This window comes from Carex rostrata, chromosome 25 (assembly GCF_964058835.1).
Source record: "Carex rostrata chromosome 25, lpCarRost1.2, whole genome shotgun sequence".
NCBI classification, from domain to species: Eukaryota; Viridiplantae; Streptophyta; class Magnoliopsida; order Poales; family Cyperaceae; genus Carex; species Carex rostrata.
This window is the reverse complement of record NC_135942.1, coordinates 2,469,938-2,492,973: the sequence shown is the minus strand read 5'-3', so window position 1 is coordinate 2,492,973 and position 23,036 is coordinate 2,469,938. Positions and strand designations below refer to the sequence as shown.

The 23,036-nt window shown below is 31.5% G+C and overlaps 2 protein-coding genes and 1 non-coding gene across 3 annotated transcripts; all 3 read right to left on the bottom strand.

Annotated features, from left to right (window-relative positions):
* Positions 1 to 3,856: 3,856 nt before the first annotated feature.
* On the bottom strand, positions 3,857 to 9,865 carry LOC144543922 (protein FAR1-RELATED SEQUENCE 6-like). The gene is made up of 9 exons (XM_078292373.1): positions 9,817 to 9,865; positions 7,414 to 8,385; positions 5,686 to 6,711; positions 5,454 to 5,578; positions 5,199 to 5,369; positions 4,767 to 4,835; positions 4,605 to 4,673; positions 4,169 to 4,264; positions 3,857 to 4,047 (listed from the first exon to the last, which is right to left on the bottom strand). Exons 2-9 carry the CDS (start codon positions 8,373 to 8,375, stop codon positions 3,857 to 3,859), a joined length of 2,709 nt encoding a protein of 902 aa, XP_078148499.1. The 5' UTR covers positions 8,376 to 8,385; positions 9,817 to 9,865.
* Positions 9,866 to 11,293: 1,428 nt separating this feature from the next.
* Positions 11,294 to 11,364, bottom strand: TRNAG-GCC (transfer RNA glycine (anticodon GCC)). The gene has a single exon. It is a non-coding gene; the product is annotated as a tRNA-Gly (tRNA).
* Positions 11,365 to 12,437: 1,073 nt separating this feature from the next.
* Positions 12,438 to 17,450, bottom strand: BETA-UP (beta-ureidopropionase). The gene is made up of 7 exons (XM_078326575.1): positions 17,224 to 17,450; positions 16,694 to 16,801; positions 15,619 to 15,807; positions 15,014 to 15,241; positions 14,445 to 14,669; positions 13,862 to 14,226; positions 12,438 to 12,781 (listed from the first exon to the last, which is right to left on the bottom strand). Exons 1-7 carry the CDS (start codon positions 17,323 to 17,325, stop codon positions 12,778 to 12,780), a joined length of 1,221 nt encoding a protein of 406 aa, XP_078182701.1. The 5' UTR covers positions 17,326 to 17,450; the 3' UTR covers positions 12,438 to 12,777.
* Between the last annotated feature and the right edge of the window lie 5,586 nt (positions 17,451 to 23,036).

Genomic DNA, 23,036 nt, shown 5'->3' with positions numbered 1-23,036 from the left:
GCGAATTATGGTCATGAAAATATTTCGCACGAAGAGGTGATGTTGAAAATCTAACCTGACTAAGGTCAACAACCTCACCTTCTGATGGAAGGCACAAAAAATGAGCTACACTTTTACATGTAAAGTGCAACCTCTTACCCAGAATATTAAAATAACCATTCTCATTGTCATACCGAGCAAGAATTGAATGCAATACAGAATTTGATACTTGCATTTTCTTCGGCATAACAAGAAAATGGATAAATGGTGTCTTGAATAAGAGCTTGATATGTTCTCGGTTCAGAAGATGAAAAATTCTGCCATGAATAAAAGTCATAGCACGGTCAACCACACATTTGTTTGTGACCATGTCATATTTTTTCATATTCTTTCCAGTTCCTGCAAAATAAGATGAAAAAATTTAATTGAATACTGTGAAACAATTAAATTTAATACTGTGAAATTAGTGATGAATAATGCAAACTTAATAAACATGTATACTTTCAAATTACTAATGTATTTATTAAAAGATGAAAAAACCATCAAACTGACACTGTGAGACACAAACATGTATACTGTGATATTACTAATGTATTTATTAAAACAAGTGTCAAATAATTAACATATAAAAAACCAATTGTTTTAAAATTCATAAGTCAAAGATATAACTTATATACCAAAACTTATAAAACTGTAATTGTAATTTCCAAACATATAGGAAAACTGTCATTTGACTTGCGCAAATCATGTGAAATTCCTAATTCAATGCTGTCAAATGTATGACAAATACTGTACATCAAAAACATATATACTACAATAATGTACATGGCATCCAAATAAAAAATATATATATATTTGACTTGCACCAATCTTCTAAAATTACTCACTACATGCTGTAACTTATATAACACATCTAACAAAAAAGAGTTTATCATTTCCAAACATTAATGAAAAATGTCATTTTACTTCTGCCATCCTGTAAAATTACTTAGTACATGATGTAACTTGTATACCACATATTACAAAAAATAAATTATCATTTCCAAAACATGCAGGAAAATGACATTTGACTTGCGCCAATCCTGTAAAAGTACTAACTACATGCTGTAACTTATATAACACATCTTACAAAAAAATAAATTATCATTTCCATCCATGCAGACAATATGTCAATTGACTTGAGTCAATCCTATAAAATTACTAACTACATGCTGTAACTTATATACCACATATTACAAAAAGTAAATTCAATTCAATGCTGTGAAATGTATGACAAATACTGTACATCAAAAACATATATACTACAATAATGTACATGGCATCCAAATAAAAAATATATATATATTTGACTTGCACCAATCTTCTAAACTTACTCACTACATGCTGTAACTTATATAAGACATCTAACAAAAAAGAGTTTATCATTTCCAAACATTAATGAAAAATTTCATTTTACTTGTGCCAATCCTGTAAAATTATTCAGTACATGATGTAACTTGTATACCACATATTACAAAAAAAAAATTATCATTTCCAAAACATGCACGGAAATGACATTTGATTTGCGCCAATCCTGTAAAATTACTAACTACATGCTGTAACTTATATAACACATCTTACAAAAAATAAATTATCATTTCCATCCATGCAGACAAGATGTCATTTGACTTGAGTCAATCCTATAAAATGACTAACTACATGCTGTAACTTATATACCACATATTACAAAAACTAAATTATCATTTCCATCCAGCCAGACAATATGTCATTTGACCTTTATCAATCCTATAAAATTACTAACTACATGCTATAACTAATATAACACATCTTATAAAATATAAATTATCATTTCAGAAACAAAAAAATTTACCCTTTCCTTTTTCTTTCTTAGAATCACCATCACCCTCTTGAACCTTACCCTTTCCTTTCCTCCTCCTTTGAACTTCTTCTGAAAAGTAATTTCATACAATACTGTAAAATATCTAACTGAGTATAGTAAAATTTTTATTATAAAACTTCAAAAAAAAATGAATAATAATAACCTTCTACAACTTTGACATCTTGACTAGCATTTTTTTCAGTTTTATCATTCCCTTTCTCATTTTTCTTCAAATCACCTGAGAAACAAAAAATTAGTGTTAAAAAAACAAATGTATGAATTTTAATACAATTTATGCAAATCTGGTGAACATTAAAATACATACTGTTAAATTAACAATTACAAAAAAATAGTGGATTCAGTAAATCTGACAAATTAAAACTATAAAAATCAAATCGAAACTTGTAAACAACAACAACACTCATTTGAACAAATTACTTTATCAAATCTGTATAAATAACAAATCAAAACTATAAAATAACTTACAAATCAGAAACACTGATTTTTGAGTGACAAATTGGTAACATACCAGTATATACATACTGTTAAATTAACAATTACAAAAAAATAGTGGATTCAGTAAATCTGACAAATTAAAACTATAAAATCAGTGTTTGAACAACAACAACAATCATTTGAACAAATTACTTTATCAAATCTGTATAAATAACAAATCAAAACTATAAAATAACTTAGAAATCACAAACTCTGATTTTTGAGTGACAAATTGGTAACATACCAGTATATACCGTAAATATGACAAATAAAAAGAACAAAATAGCAAATCTAAACTGCAAAATCACAAAATCGAAACATTTCAGTAAGAAATTGTTCAAAATAACAAAAATGTGTTGAAAATAAGGATAATAAGAGTAACCTTGACTATTTTTCTTCATTTTTATTCAAAAGAATTCGAAATCACACTCAGTTAATCCACCGATTAAGCGATGAAACCGTTGCCAGATCAAACAATGCCCTAGAGATTAGTCGATCGACGAAAAACAGTCAAACAATGTCCTTGATACTAGTCGATCGCCGAAAAAAGCGATTGCGTCGAGAAACAGAGAAGAAAATGCCACGGTTTTGAAAACCTAGATTCTATCGCCGCGATAGAGAGAGAGAAGATAGAAAGACTGATGGGACTAGTCGGTAAAGAGAAGTAGTGAGAGAGTGAGGTTGAGTGTAATTGATAAAGTGAATCGATCGGACCGGAGTGTTATCGGAGTCAAGTCATATGAATTTGAAATGACGTCTCGAGTTATATAATCATAACATATAATCATAAAATATGAAAGGGTGGGAATGAAGTGGCGCAAAGTATAGTCTTAGAACGGTTAGATTTCAATTTTGTACTTTGGGACCCACAAAAATGTAATATCTTCTCCATTTCAAATACAACTTTTCACAACTGTACATAAATGCATTTAAATTGGGGGACGAAACTGTAAATTTACACTTCAATACTATCAAAATTGGGGATGAACATGTAAATTTATACTTTAATAATGTATAAATTATAAACTTCTTAATAATTAAAAAAACTTATTATATGACTTAATTTGAATTTAAAAATAAAATATAAATTGATTTATATTTTAACAATTATTATTAATTAAATTTTAATGTTAATAGGAATTGATTTGCTTTCAACATTCAAAAACATAAATTAATTTCAAATATCCAAAAAAATAACGATTACTAGTTTGCAATGTAAAAAAAATTCTAAAATTATATATTCAACTAATCAAATAATAAACAAATAATAATTGTATGTATAATATATCATATAAAACAATAAATAAAAGATATTAAAAAATAAATCCAAAGTACTTATATTCTCATTTCAAATAATTTCCATCAAACAATTAAAATCTCAATAACTAAAATTAAAAAATCTCAATAACTAAAATTAAAAAATAACAAAATATTTACAAACAACCAAACAATTAAAAAGTAAACTGTTTTTACACTATATATTGACAAAAAATAATTCAAAATCTATTGTGTGCGATTATTCTTCACATTAACATCCATTGGGTGCTTATAAGAATGTTTCGGTGGTCGTCCCTTTCTTTTTGATTTCTGTGGAGGCAAGATATTGATTGATGGTGCAGAATTTAACACTTCATTGGTCGTGATATTCAATTCTTGATGATCACTTGATGACGATTGCATTGGGACTTCCTCACCTACAATTAAAATGCTATCAATATCATTAACAATTATAGTAAGTTATCTACAAAAAAATACTAAAAAAGTAAAATAAATGTAATAAATTAAACAAATACAAGGTGATTAATTCCATATTACCTCTGACAAAGGAACTAGACATTGACTGCCTATTACATTTGGCAATAGATTCAAGATATCCAATAAGCCCAACCCAATCTCGAGGATCTGGATAACCTAATATAACAAGCAAATTATGCCAAATGGTTTACAATCATGTAAACTACTCCAACAAATACAGCACAATTAAACAATAAATACTTTGTCACAAAGATTAAAAAAAAAGGAATAAAGTATTACCTCCTCTATTTGTGCTAATTGAAGACATATTTACATCATCATTTCTTTGAACAGTCATTGCCTCTGTTGTTTAAGAAAAAAATATTATTATAATGGTTCAAATTTCATTAAATAAAGATTTATGATTCCTGTAAATTACATCATCAAATACTATCAAGACTTACATTTAATAATGTGAAACAAAAACAACAAGCATACAACATGATTAAAATATTACCTTCTACTAAATTTGTCCCATTTGCAGTGAGATTTACATCAGAATTTATTTGACCAGTCAATGGTTGACCTGCGAAGCAGACGCAAATATTTCAATCCTGTAAATTACTTCTTCAAAAACAGTAAAAATTTCAATACAAACTTTAAAATACATAACTATTACCTATCACTCTAGCTGTTGCATTTGAAGACTGATCTACATCACCATTTCTTCCACCAGACAATGGTTGGCCTGTTAAACAAATGCAAATATTTCAATCCTGTAAATTAGATGTTTATAAAAAGTAAAAATTTCAATACAAACCATAAAATAAATACATAATAACCTATTACTCTAGCTGTTACACTTAAAATCAAATTTACATCACAATCTGTTTGAACTGTTTCTTCATGGCCTGTTAAATAATATGAAACTCTCTCAATACTATATATTTCACCTACATACAATGCAAAAGTTGCAAGAAAATACTTTGAAAATTTTATTTGGCCAATCAATGTCTGACCTGGTAATTATAATGCTATGAAACCTGTAAATTTTAAATGACAATCCTTTAAAAAAAAAAATTCAATAAATTAAAATGTTATATTGAAATACCTTTCCCACTACCTCTGCCTCGTTTTCTAGGGATTGTAGAACCATCACGCACTTGTCCTCTCAATGCACCACTTCCCCTACCTCTAGAAGCCCTTCCTCCAGATCCACCATTTTCATTTGTATTTGTACCATCTAAAACATCTTCAACTACAGATCCAGAAACGACATCTCCTGAAACAAATGAAAATTTCACTAAGTAACATATTCCCAAAAAAAAATACAAAAAAAAAAAAAAAATGTTTTGCAATTAATAACCTTTTAGTCTATTTAGAAGATCTTCTAAGCCATTAAGAACTTCATTTTCCTTCTCATCACTAACACAACCAAAGTTAAGGAAATCTTCAATTATAGGATTCATCTTCCTTGTCAGATCATACCTCCTACAAAAAAAATATATCAAAAAAAAATTTCACATACAAAGATAAAAAACATAAAGGCCAATACTGCAAAATTAATAACTACATCCATTAGAAATAAAATACATTACCTATTGACTTCAACACTGCTACCATCAGGACAACAAGCAGGGATTAAATCGAAACGCAACCGGTCCTTCCTCCATCGGTCAAGTATGTATTTATTATTCACACACAGTTGCTTCTCATGTTTGAAAACCATTATTGAGTGAGAACACAAAATCCCAAATGCCTCAAACTTTTTACAAATACAAAAAACTTCTTTCAAATCAGCCTTGTACTGAACATCAAAAATATTCCCACCTATATCTTGGACCTCGTAAACCTTCGTGTTGTCATCTAGATGGAACCTAAACACACAGGTCAGATTCAAAGAATTTCTGATTTCATCTTGAAACTTATAAAAAATTTCATTGGTGTATACACGACAAAACTGTTTCTCCAGCTCCAAATCAGAAATCAGAACTGGTGTTGTGCTCTTGTCCTTATGGTCCAAATAGTGCTCCCTTTGCCAAATTCTACTCAGTCCAGATTCAAAGTTCACTACAAACTCAGCAAGGGTTGATTTCGATCTGAGATAGTTGTCGAAAAAAGAATTCATACTTTCAACCCTTTGAGTTGTATTCATCCCAGCCCAAAATCTGTCGTTCAGATAAACCGGCACCCATTTACGCCTCTGCCTGAAAATGCTCTTAAACCATGGAGCATCTTCATATCCAATCTCAACCATCAAGGTCTGCCAACTTTGTTCAAACTGTGATTCAGTTCTCGATTCATAGACAGTTGCCTTCACCAAATAAGTTAAAGCGGTTTTATCTTCCTGACCACCAAACTTCTCTGGTAATTTATGAAGAATGTGCCAAGCACAATACCTATGTACAGTATCACTACCCAACACATACCTAATACCTTTCTCAATACTCGGGCACTGATCTGTCAAGATACCACCCGGCTTGACACCATTCATGCAAGCAACAAACTTCTCCATGCACCATATGTAGTCTTCCTCAGTTTCTCTTCCAAGCAGAGCACAAGCAAAAATGGTTGTCTGCCAGTGATGGTTTACACCGACAAACAAAACAAGTGCCATGTCATACCTGACATAAACAAACAAATATATCACATACATCCTGCAAAATATCTAATACATCCTGCAAAATATTATATAAATCCTATAACAGAGAACAATATATCCTGCAAAATATATAATACATTCTACAAAATACACTATAACACAGAACAATATATCCTGCAAAATAACTACTCAACCCTCTACAAATCCACAGACATTTGTCCAGTTTATCATTTCCAAACATTCATGAAAAATATCATTTTACTTGTCCCAATCCTGTAAAATTACTCAGTACATATAAATCCTATAACAGAGAACAATATATCCTGCAAAATATATAATACATTCTACAAAATACACTATAACACAGAACAATATATCCTGCAAAATAACTACTCAACCCTCTACAAATCCACAGACATTTGTCCAGTTTATCATTTCCAAACATTCATGAAAAATGTCATTTTACTTGTCCCAATCCTATAAAATTACTCAGTACATGATGTAACTTGTATACCACATATTACAAAAAATAAATTATCATTTCCAAAACATGCAGGAAAATGACATTTGACTTGCGCCAATCCTGTAAAATTACCATTTCCATCCATGCAAACAAGATGTCATTTGACTTGAGTCAATCCTATAAAATTACTAACTACATGCTGTAACTTAATGAAATATGTAAATAAAAGAAAATGTCCAAATCTGATAAAGAAAAAATTACCTATTCGTAAGGTATGTCGCATCCATAACAACAACATCATGGTAATACTTGTACGCTGCACGCCCACGACCATCTGCCCAGAAGATATTCCACAAATGTGCATCATTCGTGTGCTTATACGTATACCAGAAGTTTAAATCACACAGTTGCTTCCTCTCGAAATAATCAGCTAGAAGCTTGGTATCATCACCACCAAGAGCCCTCAATTTTCCTCTCTTGTACTTGTCGATATGGTTTCGAGCATCTTTCCGTGTAAATGTACCCTTATAATAACCACCAGCCATTTTTAAAACTAAATCAATGTTATCAGCTGTAGGCAACCCTTGATCTGTATTGAATTCCAACATATCTTTGAACCTCTTTGGAATGTACCGATAGGCTGGTATTAAAAAAGAAGAACCTGGAGTGAGTTCATGGCTATGCTCCAAGTGCAAGCTAATCACTCGCCATGATCCAGTGAGTTCAGAATATTTCACTGTCATAAAAACCTTGCAATCTGAATTTCCAGAAGGTCTCCGCCTCTCTGGAAAACGTTCACCATCTTTAACCTTTTCTTGCTTTCTTCTGAATTTAACACACTGAAATCTACAGCCCACCACGGCATCACCATTTTTATAACTTGTTTTCTTGCACACACCAAAACCAGTTTGGAAACCGTACAGTTTAAAGAAGTTGTGTGCTTCTTCAACAGAAAAAAAATCGTCACCAAGTCTAGGAGCAGCAACTATGCAATTATCAGATACATCAGATGCACCTGATTCATTATCTACTAAATCAAAAAATCCATCTAATGGTGCATTCAAATCCAGTGCCACAATCTCTGCTTCTGCTGATTCTTCAATTCCTATATCTCCCATAAAATCGGGTTCGACATTCAAATCAATAACTAAACCCCTACTTTCTGCAACATTATTCACTGTAGAATTATAAATTGCCACATCTTCATTCATATTAAATTCCATTGCAACAAAACTGTAAAAATTGAATTAAATTGTAAGACAAACAGAAAATATATCATTATGTACATCAAAATATATTTGACTTGCACCAATCTTGTAAAATTACTCACTACATGCTGTAACTTATGTAACACATCTAACAAAAAAGAGTTTATCATTTCCAAACATTCATGAAAAATGTCATTTTACTTGTGACAATCCTGTAAATTTACCCAGTACATGAAGTAACTTATATACCACATATTACAAAAAAAAAAAATACTAAGTATATTATGTAACTTATATACCACATATTTCCAAAACATGCAGGAAAATGACATCTGACTTGCACCAATCCTGTAAAATTACTACCTACATGATGTAACTTATGTAACACATCTTACAAAAAATAAATTATCATTTCCATCCAGCCAGACAAGATGTCATTTAACTTGTGTCAATCCTGCCAATCCTATAAAATTACTAACTACATGCTATAACTTATATAACACATCTTACAAAAAATAAATTACCCTTTCCATCCAGCCAGACGAGATGTAATTTGACTTCTTTCAATCCTATAAAATTACTAACTACATGCTCTAACTTATATAATACATATTATAACAAGCCAATCCTGTAAAATTACTACCTACATGATGTAACTTATGTAACACATCTTACAAAAAATAAATTATTATTTTCATCCAGCCAGACAAGATGTCATTTAACTTGTGTCAATCCTGCCAATCCTATAAAATTACTAACTACATGCTATAACTTATATAACACATCTTACAAAAAATAAATTACCCTTTCCATCCAGCCAGACAAGATGTAATTTGACTTCTGTCAATCCTATAAAATTCCTAACTACATGCTCTAACTTATATAACACATATTATAACAAATAAAATATCATTTCCATACATCCAGAAAACATGTCATTTGACTGAAACCAATACTGTAACATTACTAACTACATGTTATAACTTATATAACACATCTTACAAAAAATAAATTATCATTTCCATCCAGCCAGACAAGATGTAATTTGACTTGTGTCAATCCTGCCAATACTGTAAAATTACTAACTACATGCTGTAACTTATATAACACATTTGACAAAAAATAAATTATCATTTCCATCCAGCTAGACAAAATGTCATATGACTTATGTCAATCCTATAAAATTACTAACTACATGATCTAACTTATATAACACATATTATAACAAATAAAATATCATTTCCATACATCCAGACAACATGTCATTTAACTGAAACCAATACTGTAACATTACTAACTACATGCTGTAACTTATATAACACATCTTAGAAAAAAAAATTATCATTTCCATACATCCAAAAAAGATGTCATTTGACTGACACCAATACTGTAACATTACTAACTACATGCTGTAACTTATATCCGACATCTTACAAAATTCAAAAGAAAAACTTACTGGATTTCAATTTCGCCGTCTTATATCCAATAGAGATCGACTCCTGATGATTACGTCGCGATCATGTTTAAACAACGAGATTGAGTCAGTAATCTCAAAAAAATAAAATCATCATTGCAAAGCAAAATTGAATCAGAGAAGAAAAATACAAAAAAATAAGATTTCGTTTGAATGAAAGCATTTACCGATCAAATGATGACTACGAACTGGCGACGACGTCACGATTTCCAATTTTGATGAAATTACGACGAACTCGCGACGAAATAGGTAATCGCCACGCAATAGGAACTCTTGATATTTCCCTCGAGATGAAAGAGAAAGGAAACGACCTCGCGACGAAAGAGCAACGAAAATCAGGCTTGAATCTTCCCTCGAGACGAAATAGGAAGGAAAATCACGCTGGAATCTGATCGGAAATGGAATATCGAGATGAAAGAGGAATAAAATCGCAGAGAAAATAACGACAGATCTGATCGGAAATGGAAAATTGGGAAATGAAATTCAAAAAAGGAAGGTACGGACGCGCGATGGCAAGTTTAAATAGCGGAGACGAAATCAGTTAGAAGGTCGGAAGTTAGACAGTTAGAACGTCGGGAGTTAATTGGACTGGATAAGGAAGTTAATTGAACTGGATAACGTGGTGGACATTCTGTGGACAAAGGTCAGTGGACCAAGACCTTTTCTCTTATTTAAATGATGTCTCCTTAGATTGAATTCTTGATTTTAATAAGTAAGAGCTAATAAGATAATTTGCTAGAAGTATAAGATTTTATCCATTATTATTTTTAAAATTAGGCGGTGGCTGGTGTCATAATGTGTAAAAAGTAACAATTTATCATAATTTCCTTCAATATTTAACTAACGCGGCATTGACCTTTGAATGCAATAACAATAAAGCATGACAAAGAATTCAATGAATTTTAATAAAATAGAATTTAATTTACATCAAATTTTGTTGAGTGAATTAGCACAATAGAGAACAAAGATTGAAACAACTAAAAACCCCAGGACTTAATAAAATCGATGGAAAAAGTTAAAAAACCCCTCTAAATAAAAATGCCACAAGGAAAAAGAAGAAAAAGTTGTTCATTGGTGTTAAAATCACGATTTATACTGCTGAGAAGACAGATAAGACGACGAAGAAGAGAAAACATGAGAAAATCGAGACTACACCAATGACAAATTGATTCTTATAAAAGATCTTAATTTTTTTGAGAATTTGTAGCGCGAGTTTTGCCATCTCAACTCTCAATGTTTTTAATAGATGTGATTTTATTCTCACAACTAGTTTATTATTTTTCTGATAAGAAGGATAATTTTAATGCAAATTACTGAATTAGAAGTGCACCAGCCGGGAATCATATTCTGACAACAAAATAGAGGAAAAACCAGTGATCTTATAAATCCCAAAGCAAAGCGTCTCGAAAAAAAATCGGAAAATCATATTCTGATAACAAAATAGAGGAAAAAAAAGAAGTGCACCAGCCGGGAATCGAACCCGGGTCTGTACCGTGGCAGGGTACTATTCTACCACTAGACCACTGGTGCTGCTGTGCTATTTTCTTCGCTTTGTTATTATAAGTAATAAACTCAGATCCACTTTAATATCACCTATCACTAATGAAAATTAAATACTGTCTTTTAAATGAGTGTGACCGTCGTCCGTCGCAACTAGTATTTGACAAATTACTCAGAATTTCTTCTTAACGCGTGCATATATAGAGAAAGGCTAAAAAACGCTTTTTTCTAGTTTCTGGAACAAACAACTCGGTTTTTCGATTTTTAAAGTCCAAACAGTCGATTTGAAGTTCTGAACCGTTCAAGTTGATCTCCATATTAAAATTGTGCTTGGAGACCAAATTTTACATTTTTTGGAAATATTTTTACTGCTTTTCTAGAATTTTTAAAATTACTGTTTTTCAGAAAAATCTGGACCATAAAAAACAACTATTTTAAAAAATTCTAAAAAAATAGTAAAAATTTGGTCTCCAAGCATAATTTAATATGGAGATCAACTTGAATAGTTCGAGTTAACGTTTTTGAACTTTAAAATCGCAAAATATGAGTGTGAAGTACTCGTTTTACTTTGCGAAGCACCGTAGCCCAACTCTTATGAAGATGGGTGTGGAGCCTTTCATCTAATTGATATAATAAAATAGTTTGGTGCCACTCTTTTTGCTTGTTGGGGAGGGCCATTCACTTTAGGTATAAAAGATGTGATGATGCTAATCAACAGCTGAGAATGCTCCTTTTGTGATTTGAAATCCATGACTGTAGGCCTGTAGCTTCGGTGAGGTTAAGTAGAATCAGCTGAAACTAGAAACCTAAGCGTAGATAGGGTTTCTGGATTAATTTATTTGGATGTAAGAACATTGTATCTACAGTTGTTTCATTAAGAAACAGGTGAATTTTGCTACATTTTCAAAATAGAAAAAAAAAATGACAGCCGACAAGAGTCAAGAAATCAGACTGAGTGCACCTTCCAACATAACCATGATATGGCCTACAGGCATTTACTCAAACAAAATAAGAACAAAAATTTGAACATGATATCTTAGACGACATCAATCAAAGCATATCCAGTGTCACATGCCAGATATCCTTGTGTGATTTACTCAGAATGGTATCCAATTCAAATGATTTTATTTATTCCATTTTTTTTAATCATATACAGCACAGCAGACAACTAGACAAACGAATTTATGACAAGAACATAATAAGGTGTTTTCTGCATGAAATGAGGAAAGGGAAACACACCACTATTTCAGCAGATAAGACCACACTAATTACAACAGACAGATTATTCACCAATAAATAGGTAATGAAGTTTTGAGATGGAACTAAATTCCAACAACAAAGCACAATTTATTGGCTTATTTGGCCAAGTACGGTAATCGAAACACATAGCACCATCATCTACTATCTGGGTCCCAAATTTACTTTGACTTGGTCTGTCCATTATTATCTGCAAATTTAAAAAAAATTATATATTTCCTTGTGACAATGTGAACAGCATTACAGGCTGTGCCACTCTTGACAGCAATTTAATGCCTTTTGCAGTCTATTTACTGATGAAGAAATGAAAATCATCTTCAAGTTCTTTTCAGCTGGCACAATTTGTATTTACAATGAAGAAAATATAAGCGTGACACTACAGGATGAATGGTAACTGTTTTGGTCTATATAACATTCACATTTAGTGCAGTTATGCTTATGCACACACGTGATAGTGATAGTAATGGTATTGTGGAATGTCTACAGATCATGTGAAACATCTGTAATTCTCATATGGTAACAGCAAAATATTTAGAGGTTTGGGTACTGACAGCAACAGTTCTGCAGTCGACCTTATTTGACTCAAAGCACCATTTTTTCTTTTGGTCAAGTAAACTTTCATGATCCATTGGTCATGCAATTCTTCGATCAAATCATCAAATATATTTTTCTTGACTTGTTCAAGTTATGGTAGTGCTTCAGTCATGCAATTCTTTTGGTAGTGCCCCTTCTACTAAGAAAGACAACAGTAGCATCAAACACAATGATGGTGACAGCAACAATACTGTACCACACGTGGTGGTAGTAAATGATAAGAGTGAGGCTATGATACTATGAACAGCGCATAATGGTATGTACTACGGATCAATATTTCTATTTTTAAAGTTCAACAAATCAATCCGAATGTTCAACATTATCTCCATACAAAAATGTACTTGCAGATCAAATTTTACATTTTTTAGAATTTGTTTACTATTTTTATAGATAGATAGAAAATCATTTGATCTTAAAATAAAGTGATTTTCTACCTATCTAAAAAAATAGTAAAAAGATCTAAAAAATGTAAAATTTGATATGCAAGTACATTTTCATATGGAGATCACGTTGAACGGTCCACATCAACTATTTGAACTTTGGAAACAAAAATATTGATCCGTAGTACGGACCAAATTTGCGCTATGCATAGTAATAGCCTCACTCAAATGATAACTATGATGATGACAATACGTAAACAGGATTAGTAGCACTATAAAATAGAGAAAAAAATAACCTGTGCTCAGGCTTTTGAAGTGAAGGGTCCACAATGACTTGTGGCTCGTAACCAGGTTCCAAGTACCTCTTAAGCAAATCTGCATACATTTCATAACGGGCTGTCATTCTAAAGGCCCATTTATCCTTTATCTGCCTACACAGATTGAGATCCAGATCTGATATAAGCAACCCATCTCGGTACCGGGACAGAGATGGGGTGCATGATGAATCTGGGCCCGAAAAGTGGCTTGATCCGTAAAAATGGCCAAAGTCCGCATGTGCAGGTTTGCCATCACCTGATGTAAACGGGTTAGGGAAGGTTTCAGTCCCAACCCGATTGATGGATCCGACATAGTAACTATTAGCTATGGCTGCATTTCTTGCCTGAAAAATGAATAATGGGAAGACAGGTTAAAAAAGAAAAATTCCAAGTTATATAGGGTATATCTAATATTCTCATGTCTTATTAAGGTTATGCATAAAAATCTCATTTTGCAGATGAATAAACAATCCTTTCAAGTGTAGCAGGGTTGTACATAATATTAATTTAAATGGGCTATGTTAAAAAATAAGAACAAACAATAAATAGAAAAGCAACTAACCTCAATGGGCCACATAGGTTCACTCAATTCACCAACAGTAGCGGAAGGGTTGAAAACAATTTCAGCCCCGTTAAGCCCGAATCCCATCCAATTCAAGGGGTGGTGCCTCCCATAGCAAATGTTTATTGCTATTTTACCAAAGGCTGTTTCAAATACGGGATGGCCGGTGTTTCCTTCCATGTAGTACGTGCTCTCATTAAAATCTCCAACTCTCGGTATGTGATTCTACATTTATTATACAGAATCAGTACAGAGAGAGTCAACTGCACCTTATGTATTGATATCATACAAGACACTTTTAAATTGGTTTTTCTTGAACAATTTTGCAAATATATAAGATTTTTTTAACTCAAAAAAATTGTTTTCCAAGAAAAATCACATAATAATTGCAATTCGAAGGCTGAGTGGTTAATTAGCAAAAGGTCTCCAAATAATCACATAACAATTGCAATTCGAAGACTTTGAAAGAAATGACCTTAAAATGTTTCCAAATACTCTTTGGACAATATGCTAAACTAAATAAATTCCGAAGAAGGTACGAGAATTACCAAAATAATTTAAGGTCCTACCTTACGGTGAATACCAATTATGTTCCCATGATTTCCAATAACAACAGCAGTATTCCAAATTGTTTCCCCATGCTTCAAATCTCTCTCAAGAATGGGGCTAACAATAACCATGTTGTATTTACGAGAAAGACCCTGGAGAAACTGGGTGCACTCTCCATCTACAGGCTCAGCAAATTCACACCATTTTTTCTCCCTAGTACAAAATGCAAAAGGCATCATCCATGCCTCCTGTTATAAAAAAAATAACAGATGCTGTAAAGTTCTAATTTTTAATTTGGCAACTTTTTAATTCTTTCTGCGTTATTTATGTTTCTTTGGGATTAATTGTGTCTAGGCTTCAATTTTATCTTGCTGTTACTGCAAACATTAAAATTGAGTATTGCCATAAAAATGCTGGTTGGTACTGGTGCTTACAGGTGCATGTCAAGTCTGGCAACAGTATACACCAACCAAATACCATTTGCAAGCTGATCAAGGTTGCAATATTTGCTTAAAAGTATCACTGCTTATGCTGGTTATAATCTGCCATACAGGGGCGGTACAGAACAGAAATTACAGTTTTTGTTTCTTGTGTGAAAAATAGCATGATATAATATTAAATGTACCTGTAGACATAAGATATTTACCCCAGATGCACCGGCTGCATCTATCATGGGTTTTATTTTTTCTATTATAGCTGTCTTTTGATCTGAATAATGAGCAGTTGTGGGTAAAGAAATGGAGTTCTGAATCAGCCCCACACGCACAACCCTAGGTTCCCTCAATTGCTCTTTGTCAGCTTTGAAAGAGAATGCCTGTGTATAAATGAATTGAACAAAAGTTATGCATAAAAAGAAAAAGGTCATGAAGAATTTTTTTATTTTCGTCTCCATTAATAAATTGGCCTCATCATATATCAAGGGACTGTGTATCTTCTGAGATATCTCATATTTTGCGTGACCGACGTGTCTGGTGCCTATTCGAGGATAGCGCAGCGGCCAATATTATTTGAGCTATAAGATTCGTGCAGAACGTCTTTGAACGTTTGAGATATTCCAAGAAGTCACGCAAAATATGAGATATCTTAGAGGATGCGAATTCATATCAATGTAGGGATAACTTATATTGACAACTATCTTATTTGGTGTGACAACCAATAAACAGTTATCATAATTTTAAAAAATTAAAATATTAGATATGTTCACTATAATTTTGATAGGTTGTGCATCAAATTTGGTGCAATTTGAAAACTGAGATCATTCATTAAGCAATTTGAAAAATTTACAGTTTAGTTTTATCGTGATCATTGACCAAAGGTGTTGTACCAAATTTACTATGCAACCTATCTAAGCTATAGGGAACCTAGCATATATACAAATTTATTTTATTTTTATTTTGACAACCAAGTATCCCATTCCTTTTTGTAATTAATTTTTTCTTTCACTCACTAGGCTTTTAGTTTTGAATAGCTATTCAGAATAATCTCCACTTGGCCCCTACACAATCCGAAAAAGGGATGGGAACTATCATGTCACTACACAATCCGAAATAAGGGAACTATCATGTCACTACACAATCCGAAAAAGATATTTGGCTGAAAAATCCAAGTTTTCAACATCTAACAAATCACAAGTTCATGATTCAAGTAAATTAAAATCTTTTATATCACCTATCTCAGATGACATGAAATAAGGGTAATACCTGGAGATCAAAATTATATTTTGAAGAGAGAGTAGTCACATCCTCTGGCACAGTGATGCGCTCAAGTGGGGACCCACAATTCAGTCCTAATAGGACCCGACTTACTTCCTGCTTACGGAATATATAGGATCAGAATTGCACCCTAGAGATGCATATTTTTATACAGGTAAGGAAAATTTCATGAAACCCCTTGTTTTTTTTTTAACTGCCATACCAGCTCTTCTCAGGCAGTTCATGCTGGCACCATAGCAAGGGTAATTGTTTGATACCAAAAATTCCAAGCTATAAATTAAAAGGACAAATTATTTTACCAATTACAGCATAACTAAATCTCTGAAATAAATATTCACATGTCAGATAGAGCATGCACAATTAGCCTGTAGTTTTGTACCAATAACACAAGAATATCCACCACCGAATAAAACAGAGGTTACTTCAGTCGAACTTTCTATTTATAATTTGAAAAATAGCAATTTCAAGAGGTTCAGTTGAAGCTAATGATACAAAAAATGGACGAGAAGGGGGAAAACCTTGAAAAGCTCCGGCTTTAGGTTGGATTCAAGAAGGCGTTGGAGAGACTCGTAGCCTTGAATAGATCCCTCCGCAATTTTGTCTCCATTTTCTCCTTCCATGATCTCCTTTGATCAATTGAGGCACTGAGAATAGAGAGAAAGGAGAGAAATTGATGCAATTGGTTTGGTTGGATTACAGAAGTTTTAAAATGCTGCTAACTATCGGAAGTATTATCGAGCAGGTGGATTTGTTTTACAAACTCTTTTATTTTACAATATAATTTTGGAAGTGGGAGCCACAATTCAGTCCTATTTTGGCATCCCACGGGAATTGATATAATCCATATTATATATTATATACATTATCCTCATCGAATTCTGATCCCCTAAAGTAAAACAAAATTAGAGTTTAGATTCGGACTGTCCGATCAGAATCCGAGCCAATCCTGCCCGAGGTGGAATGCACGGAATCACGTTAGTATTCGTGCCAAAGCAGATCGGACGGTCCAGATCTAAAGTCGACCTTTTGAGCTACTTTAGGGAATGATGTAAGATGGATTTGTCGGGCTCTATGTACATTGTACAACAATGAGGAACTTGAATTTGACGGGAATCTTTGTGAATCCATGAGGTAACAGAATATTTCTGTTTGGATCAAGACCGCTCGATCAGAATTCGGGCTAATTCAATTTCAGATACAAGTCATAGAACGTAACGGACGGCTTTAATAATCATATAAATTATAATTAGACAGTCCAGATCCAAACAGAAATACCATGTTACCTTAGATAATACCAATTTAATCCTTGTTCGAGTGTCCCGTCCACTTGTAAACTTGAAGTCAAATGTAAATGTAAAATATTACTGGAAATGAAGCGTTGTATTGCGTTGGTCTGATGGCGACAACTTAATGATTCCAAAAAAATTCGATGAAGTCAAAAAATCGTGATTTAAAAATAGTTCGAAATAATATATTGAGAGAAAAAAAATTCTCATAAAAAAACAAAAAAACAAAAATCACAAAAATTTCAGAAATTGAGATAAAATTCGTAAAATTCGTGAATTATTCGCGAATAATTCGGAAAACCGAATAATACGGGAATTGATTCGCCAACAGCTCAAATTCGAATAATTTGCGAATCTTACTACTATGGTTGGCATCATTAACTTTTTTTTTACATCATGTTTTATGATTAAAGATGCAAATGTATTTTGGTAAGTATTTTATTGGGTCAGGTAGGAATGCATATATTTTTACTGACAGCAATAATAAATCTCGAAATTTACCCAAAATTCATTTTAGTTGCATTGTTCGCTCAAAATAAAATTTGTAACATGCCAAAAGTAAAAAAAAAAATAGAGAAATGTTATGGTATCCCGAGCCATCATATCTAAGCGCGTTTCTAAAGTAGTTTAACAGAAAAAATTTCAAATATTATATAACTTCCATTTCCAGCATTAATATCCAAACATTTAAAGCTATGTTTATAACATTTTACAATACTACTCGCAAGCATATAAACCTCCGTCTAAAAGCATTAAAATTCTAAATCTGTATAGTTTTAATTTCTAACTACTTTTGTCTTCAAGCCAAAAACGGAAAGATTCCTTTCACCCACTCTTTTTTGTTTTTTCTTTGATCGTTATAATTTATTTTTTCAACGATTCATGATAAATTTTATGAATCTAAAAATACGAACGTTTTCTATTCGATTTTATCTTTCAAATAAGATTCATGAAAAAAATACTTTTGAGTAATTTTAAAGTCATTTATTTATTTTTTAAAGTAAAACTCATGAGCACTTTAAATTTTCAAGTTTTTAAATCTCAGTCTACAACCATTAAAATTTTTAATGCTTTGTACATGAGGTTTATATGTTTTGTAAATGAGCTTTGTAAATGCAGTGTTATTGTTGAGGTTTATATGCTTTGAAATATTATTGTTGAGGTTTTAATTATTTGTACATGAGGTTTATATGCTTTATTCTAGAGATTTAAAGTGTTATTAATGAGGTTTATATGTTTTATTCTAGAGATTTAAAGTGTTATTAATGAGGTTTATATGCTTGTACATGAGATTTATATACTTGTAAACAGAGGTTTAAATTATTTTGAAGCAAAATTAAAAAAAATATTTATAAATATAGAAACATGCCAAAAAAAAATTGTGTATCGCTTATAATATGATATGAAATAGTTATGAGCATATTTTTCTATTTCAATGTTTACGGATTAAAAGTTTTTGAGTTATAGCATACGCAAATCTTCAAACAAAACTTGATATCCGGCTCATTATTTCATTCAGATCATCTGATCAAATCGATATCAATTATAATTATTAAAAAAAAATCAAATTATTTGATAATTACTTATTTTTACAACCTTGATTAATTTTTAAATTAATTGAAATAATTTGAACATTAAAATAATTCATAAATAATATTGTTGGACTTGACATATAGATATTTTATTAGAAAAATATATGGAATTTAAATATTATTTAGTGATGTAATAAAAATTAATTTTAGATCGCTTGAGAAATAAATAAATTGATGAACAATAGAATATAAACTTATTTTTTAGGTTTGATAAGTACTCTGTATGTTTATAACATCGTATTTTAAAATCAAATTGTTTTCTCGATGATTGTCAAATGAAACTATGACTCTATGAGTAATTGCTGCACTTCTATAGTCAAGTTCAAACTTCTCGGATGTACTTAATTCTAAAATTTATCGGATGTACTTCAAACGACAAATTAAAACTGTTGAAATCAATTTTTTTATCAAGTTAATCTGTGAAATTAATTTTATAATTAATTTATATAAATTCAAGCTTTAAAAATTATAATGTTTATAAATAAATTTTAACGTGTTGAATTCCTCGTTTAAGCTAACCGGTAGGTTTTAGAGTTAAGTTAACAAAGAGATTTAGTGAATTTAAGAAAATCCTAGTTCTATTCTAAAAGTAATAACTATAAAAGTACGTAGAATACTAGAGTATTCTTTAACTCCTAAGCTCATCAATTCTTGGTGAGTTTAATTTTAAATTTTATCGGATTGATTTTACGAGTATTAAAACTGGACTATTTTACAAGTAATAAGGGTGGAGCCAGACTTTCAAGCTGTAGAGAACAAACGTAAATGAGGTCAATACATGAGGTCATTTTTAAAATTACCGTAACAATTTACTTTATATAAATATAAAAAATCACGCATAAATACAAAAAGTTGAAAATAAATGAGAGTCAATTGACCTCCATACATCGAACTTGTATCTGCCTATGACGAGTGATACGTTCACAAGCAAGATTTTTATAATTTTGAATTAATTTAGTATAAAATCAAGTGGGTAACAAAATAATAAAAAATAAATGTATTAAAATTGAAAAATAATTTATAGATTGTTTCGATGAATAATTTGAAGCTATACAAGAATGAGAGTTCAAATCTATTTTTTTAAATGTTAATGTTTACAATTTAAAACTCAAATGTCAAATTACAATCGTTATATTTGATTTATATTATTTTCTCTATGTACATATAAAAAATTATAACATTTCGATTTTATTTAGGTCAACATCAAGAATTTATAAAAATATATTGATATGAATAAATTTTGAACGTTGATTTTTTAATTTATATAAAAAGAAAATAATAAAAATTATAAATTCATTACGTACATATACATATAGAAAATATATAATCTTAAAATTTTTGTTATTAAAAATTTAAAAAGTAGAAATATAATGAAGACAAAAAGAATGAAAACATTTGAACCCGTTATACTCATAAAAGTGCTCATGCTCATATCACGTGCTCGCTTTCCATCCGAGTTTTTTATTAATACAAAATAAATAAGTAAAATATTGAAATACGGCATAGCTTTTCATTTTTGTAGAGAAATAGATAGAACGAGTTATGTTATCCCGTTCAGTGGACGGATCTAATTATCCCGTCCGGGTTAATTTTAGTTAACACCCGTATTAATCAAACTCAGCGCAGAAGGAATAAAAAGCTGGATGGTATACTTCAACCCATCTGGGGTTAAAAAAAAAAAAAAAATGCCGGACGGTATAATATAACCCGTCCGGGCAAATCTGCTTCACATCTTCCTTCGTCTGAGTAGAAGGAAATTCTTCCTCTTTGAAGTTTTCCGTCAATGAAGAGGCTTCTGACGTCTTGAAAACATTAAATCCTTCGACTATATCTGAGATCACCAATTTAATCCAAGAGAAAGGTGAGATATCTTTATAAAAAGAGAAAAAAGGAACTGAACTCATGTAAATTGAAATTGTTGCTTTGGTTAGATAGATAACTTAATATTACCAGATAACAAATGGGCCGAGATTTTTATTTTTACTCAAAAAATAAATAATTTTATTATAAATAACCACTTTTTTCGAAAAATTATATTTATGCCCAAACCGCATATATTCCTGACGGGCCGAATTTTTAATTCGGACCGCATATATTCTAGGCGGTCCGAATCAAAATTTTTTTTTTTTTTTTTTTTTTTTTTTTTTTTTTTTTTTCTTCCTTAAGCACTATAACTAAAATGCAAGTTAGCAATAGTTATGCCAATACACCAATTATTAAGGTTAGGAACTTTAAACTTCGAAGTAGATAGGTAATTATAATAGGTTAGTTAAATAAAACGCGTTTAATTTATCGTCTCACGAATAATTAGGGTGTTCTAGGATCAAACTTGGCAGTGTTGTTCTAGGATGTCGAGACTATATGTCGGTAAATTTGCATGATTTTTAGAGCTGTTTTGCTAGGAAAACCAGAGGTGCAAAGTTGGACCCCGGATGAAACATTCATCGGTTGGGGCTATTTTTGCGAGCTTATATCTCCCGTTCTGTTTGGATATTCTGCATGAAACTTGGCAGTACTGTTCTAGGATGTCGAGACTATATGTCAGTACATTTTCATTATTTTTGGAGCTTTTTTGCTAAGGAAACCAGAGGTGCAAAGTTGGACCCCGGATAAAACATTCATCGGTTGGGGCTATTTTTGCGAGCTTATATCTCCCATTCTGTTCGGAGATTCTGCATGAAACTTATAAAAATCATATTTTTATATAAATAATAACATTTTTAAGCTAATTGTAGCACTGCCAAGTTTCATGCAGAATCTCCGAACATAAAGGGAGATATAAGCTCGCAAAAATAGCCCCAACCAATGAATGCTTCATCTGGGGTCCAACTTTGCACCTCTGGTTTTCTTAGAAAAACAGCTCTAAAAATTATGCAAATTTACCGACATATAGTCTCGACATCCTAGAACAACACTGCCAAGTTTCATGCAGAATCTCCGAACAGAACGGGAGATATAAGCTCGCAAAAATAGCCCCAACCGATGAATGTTTCATCCGGGGTCCAACTTTGCACCTCTGGTTTTCTTAGCAAAACAGCTCTAAAAATCATGCAAATTTACCGACATATAGTCTCGACATTCTAGAACAGCACTACCAAGTTTCATGCAGAATCTCTGAACAGAACGTGAGATATAAGATCGCAAAAATAGCCCCAACCGATGAATGTTTCATCCAGGGTCCAACTTTGCATCTCTGGTTTCCTTAGCAAAATATCTCCAAAAATCATGAAAATTTACCGACATACAGTCTCGACATCCTAGAACAACACTGCCAAGTTTCATCCTAGAACACCCTAATTATTCCTGAGACGATAAATTAAACGCGTTTTATTTAACTAACCTATTATAATTACCTATCTACTTCGAAGTTTAAAGTTCCTAACCTTAATAATTGGTGTATTGGCATAACTATTGATAACTTGCATTTTAGTTATAGTGCTTAAGGAAGAAAAA

Coding starts and splice junctions, on each gene's coding strand:
- LOC144543922 (XM_078292373.1), bottom strand. CDS start 8,375: ATGGAATTTAATATGAATGAAGATGTGGCAATTTATAATTCTACAGTG. Junction 5,579..5,685: donor AGCAGTGTTGAAGTCAATAG/GTAATGTATTTT, acceptor TTTTTTTTGTAG/GAGGTATGATCTGACAAGGA. Junction 4,265..4,604: donor TGGGACAAATTTAGTAGAAG/GTAATATTTTAA, acceptor TTGTTATATTAG/GTTATCCAGATCCTCGAGAT.
- BETA-UP (XM_078326575.1), bottom strand. CDS start 17,325: ATGGAAGGAGAAAATGGAGACAAAATTGCGGAGGGATCTATTCAAGGC. Junction 16,802..17,223: donor TAAAGCCGGAGCTTTTCAAG/GTTTTCCCCCTT, acceptor TTCCGTAAGCAG/GAAGTAAGTCGGGTCCTATT. Junction 14,670..15,013: donor TAATTGGTATTCACCGTAAG/GTAGGACCTTAA, acceptor TAATAAATGTAG/AATCACATACCGAGAGTTGG.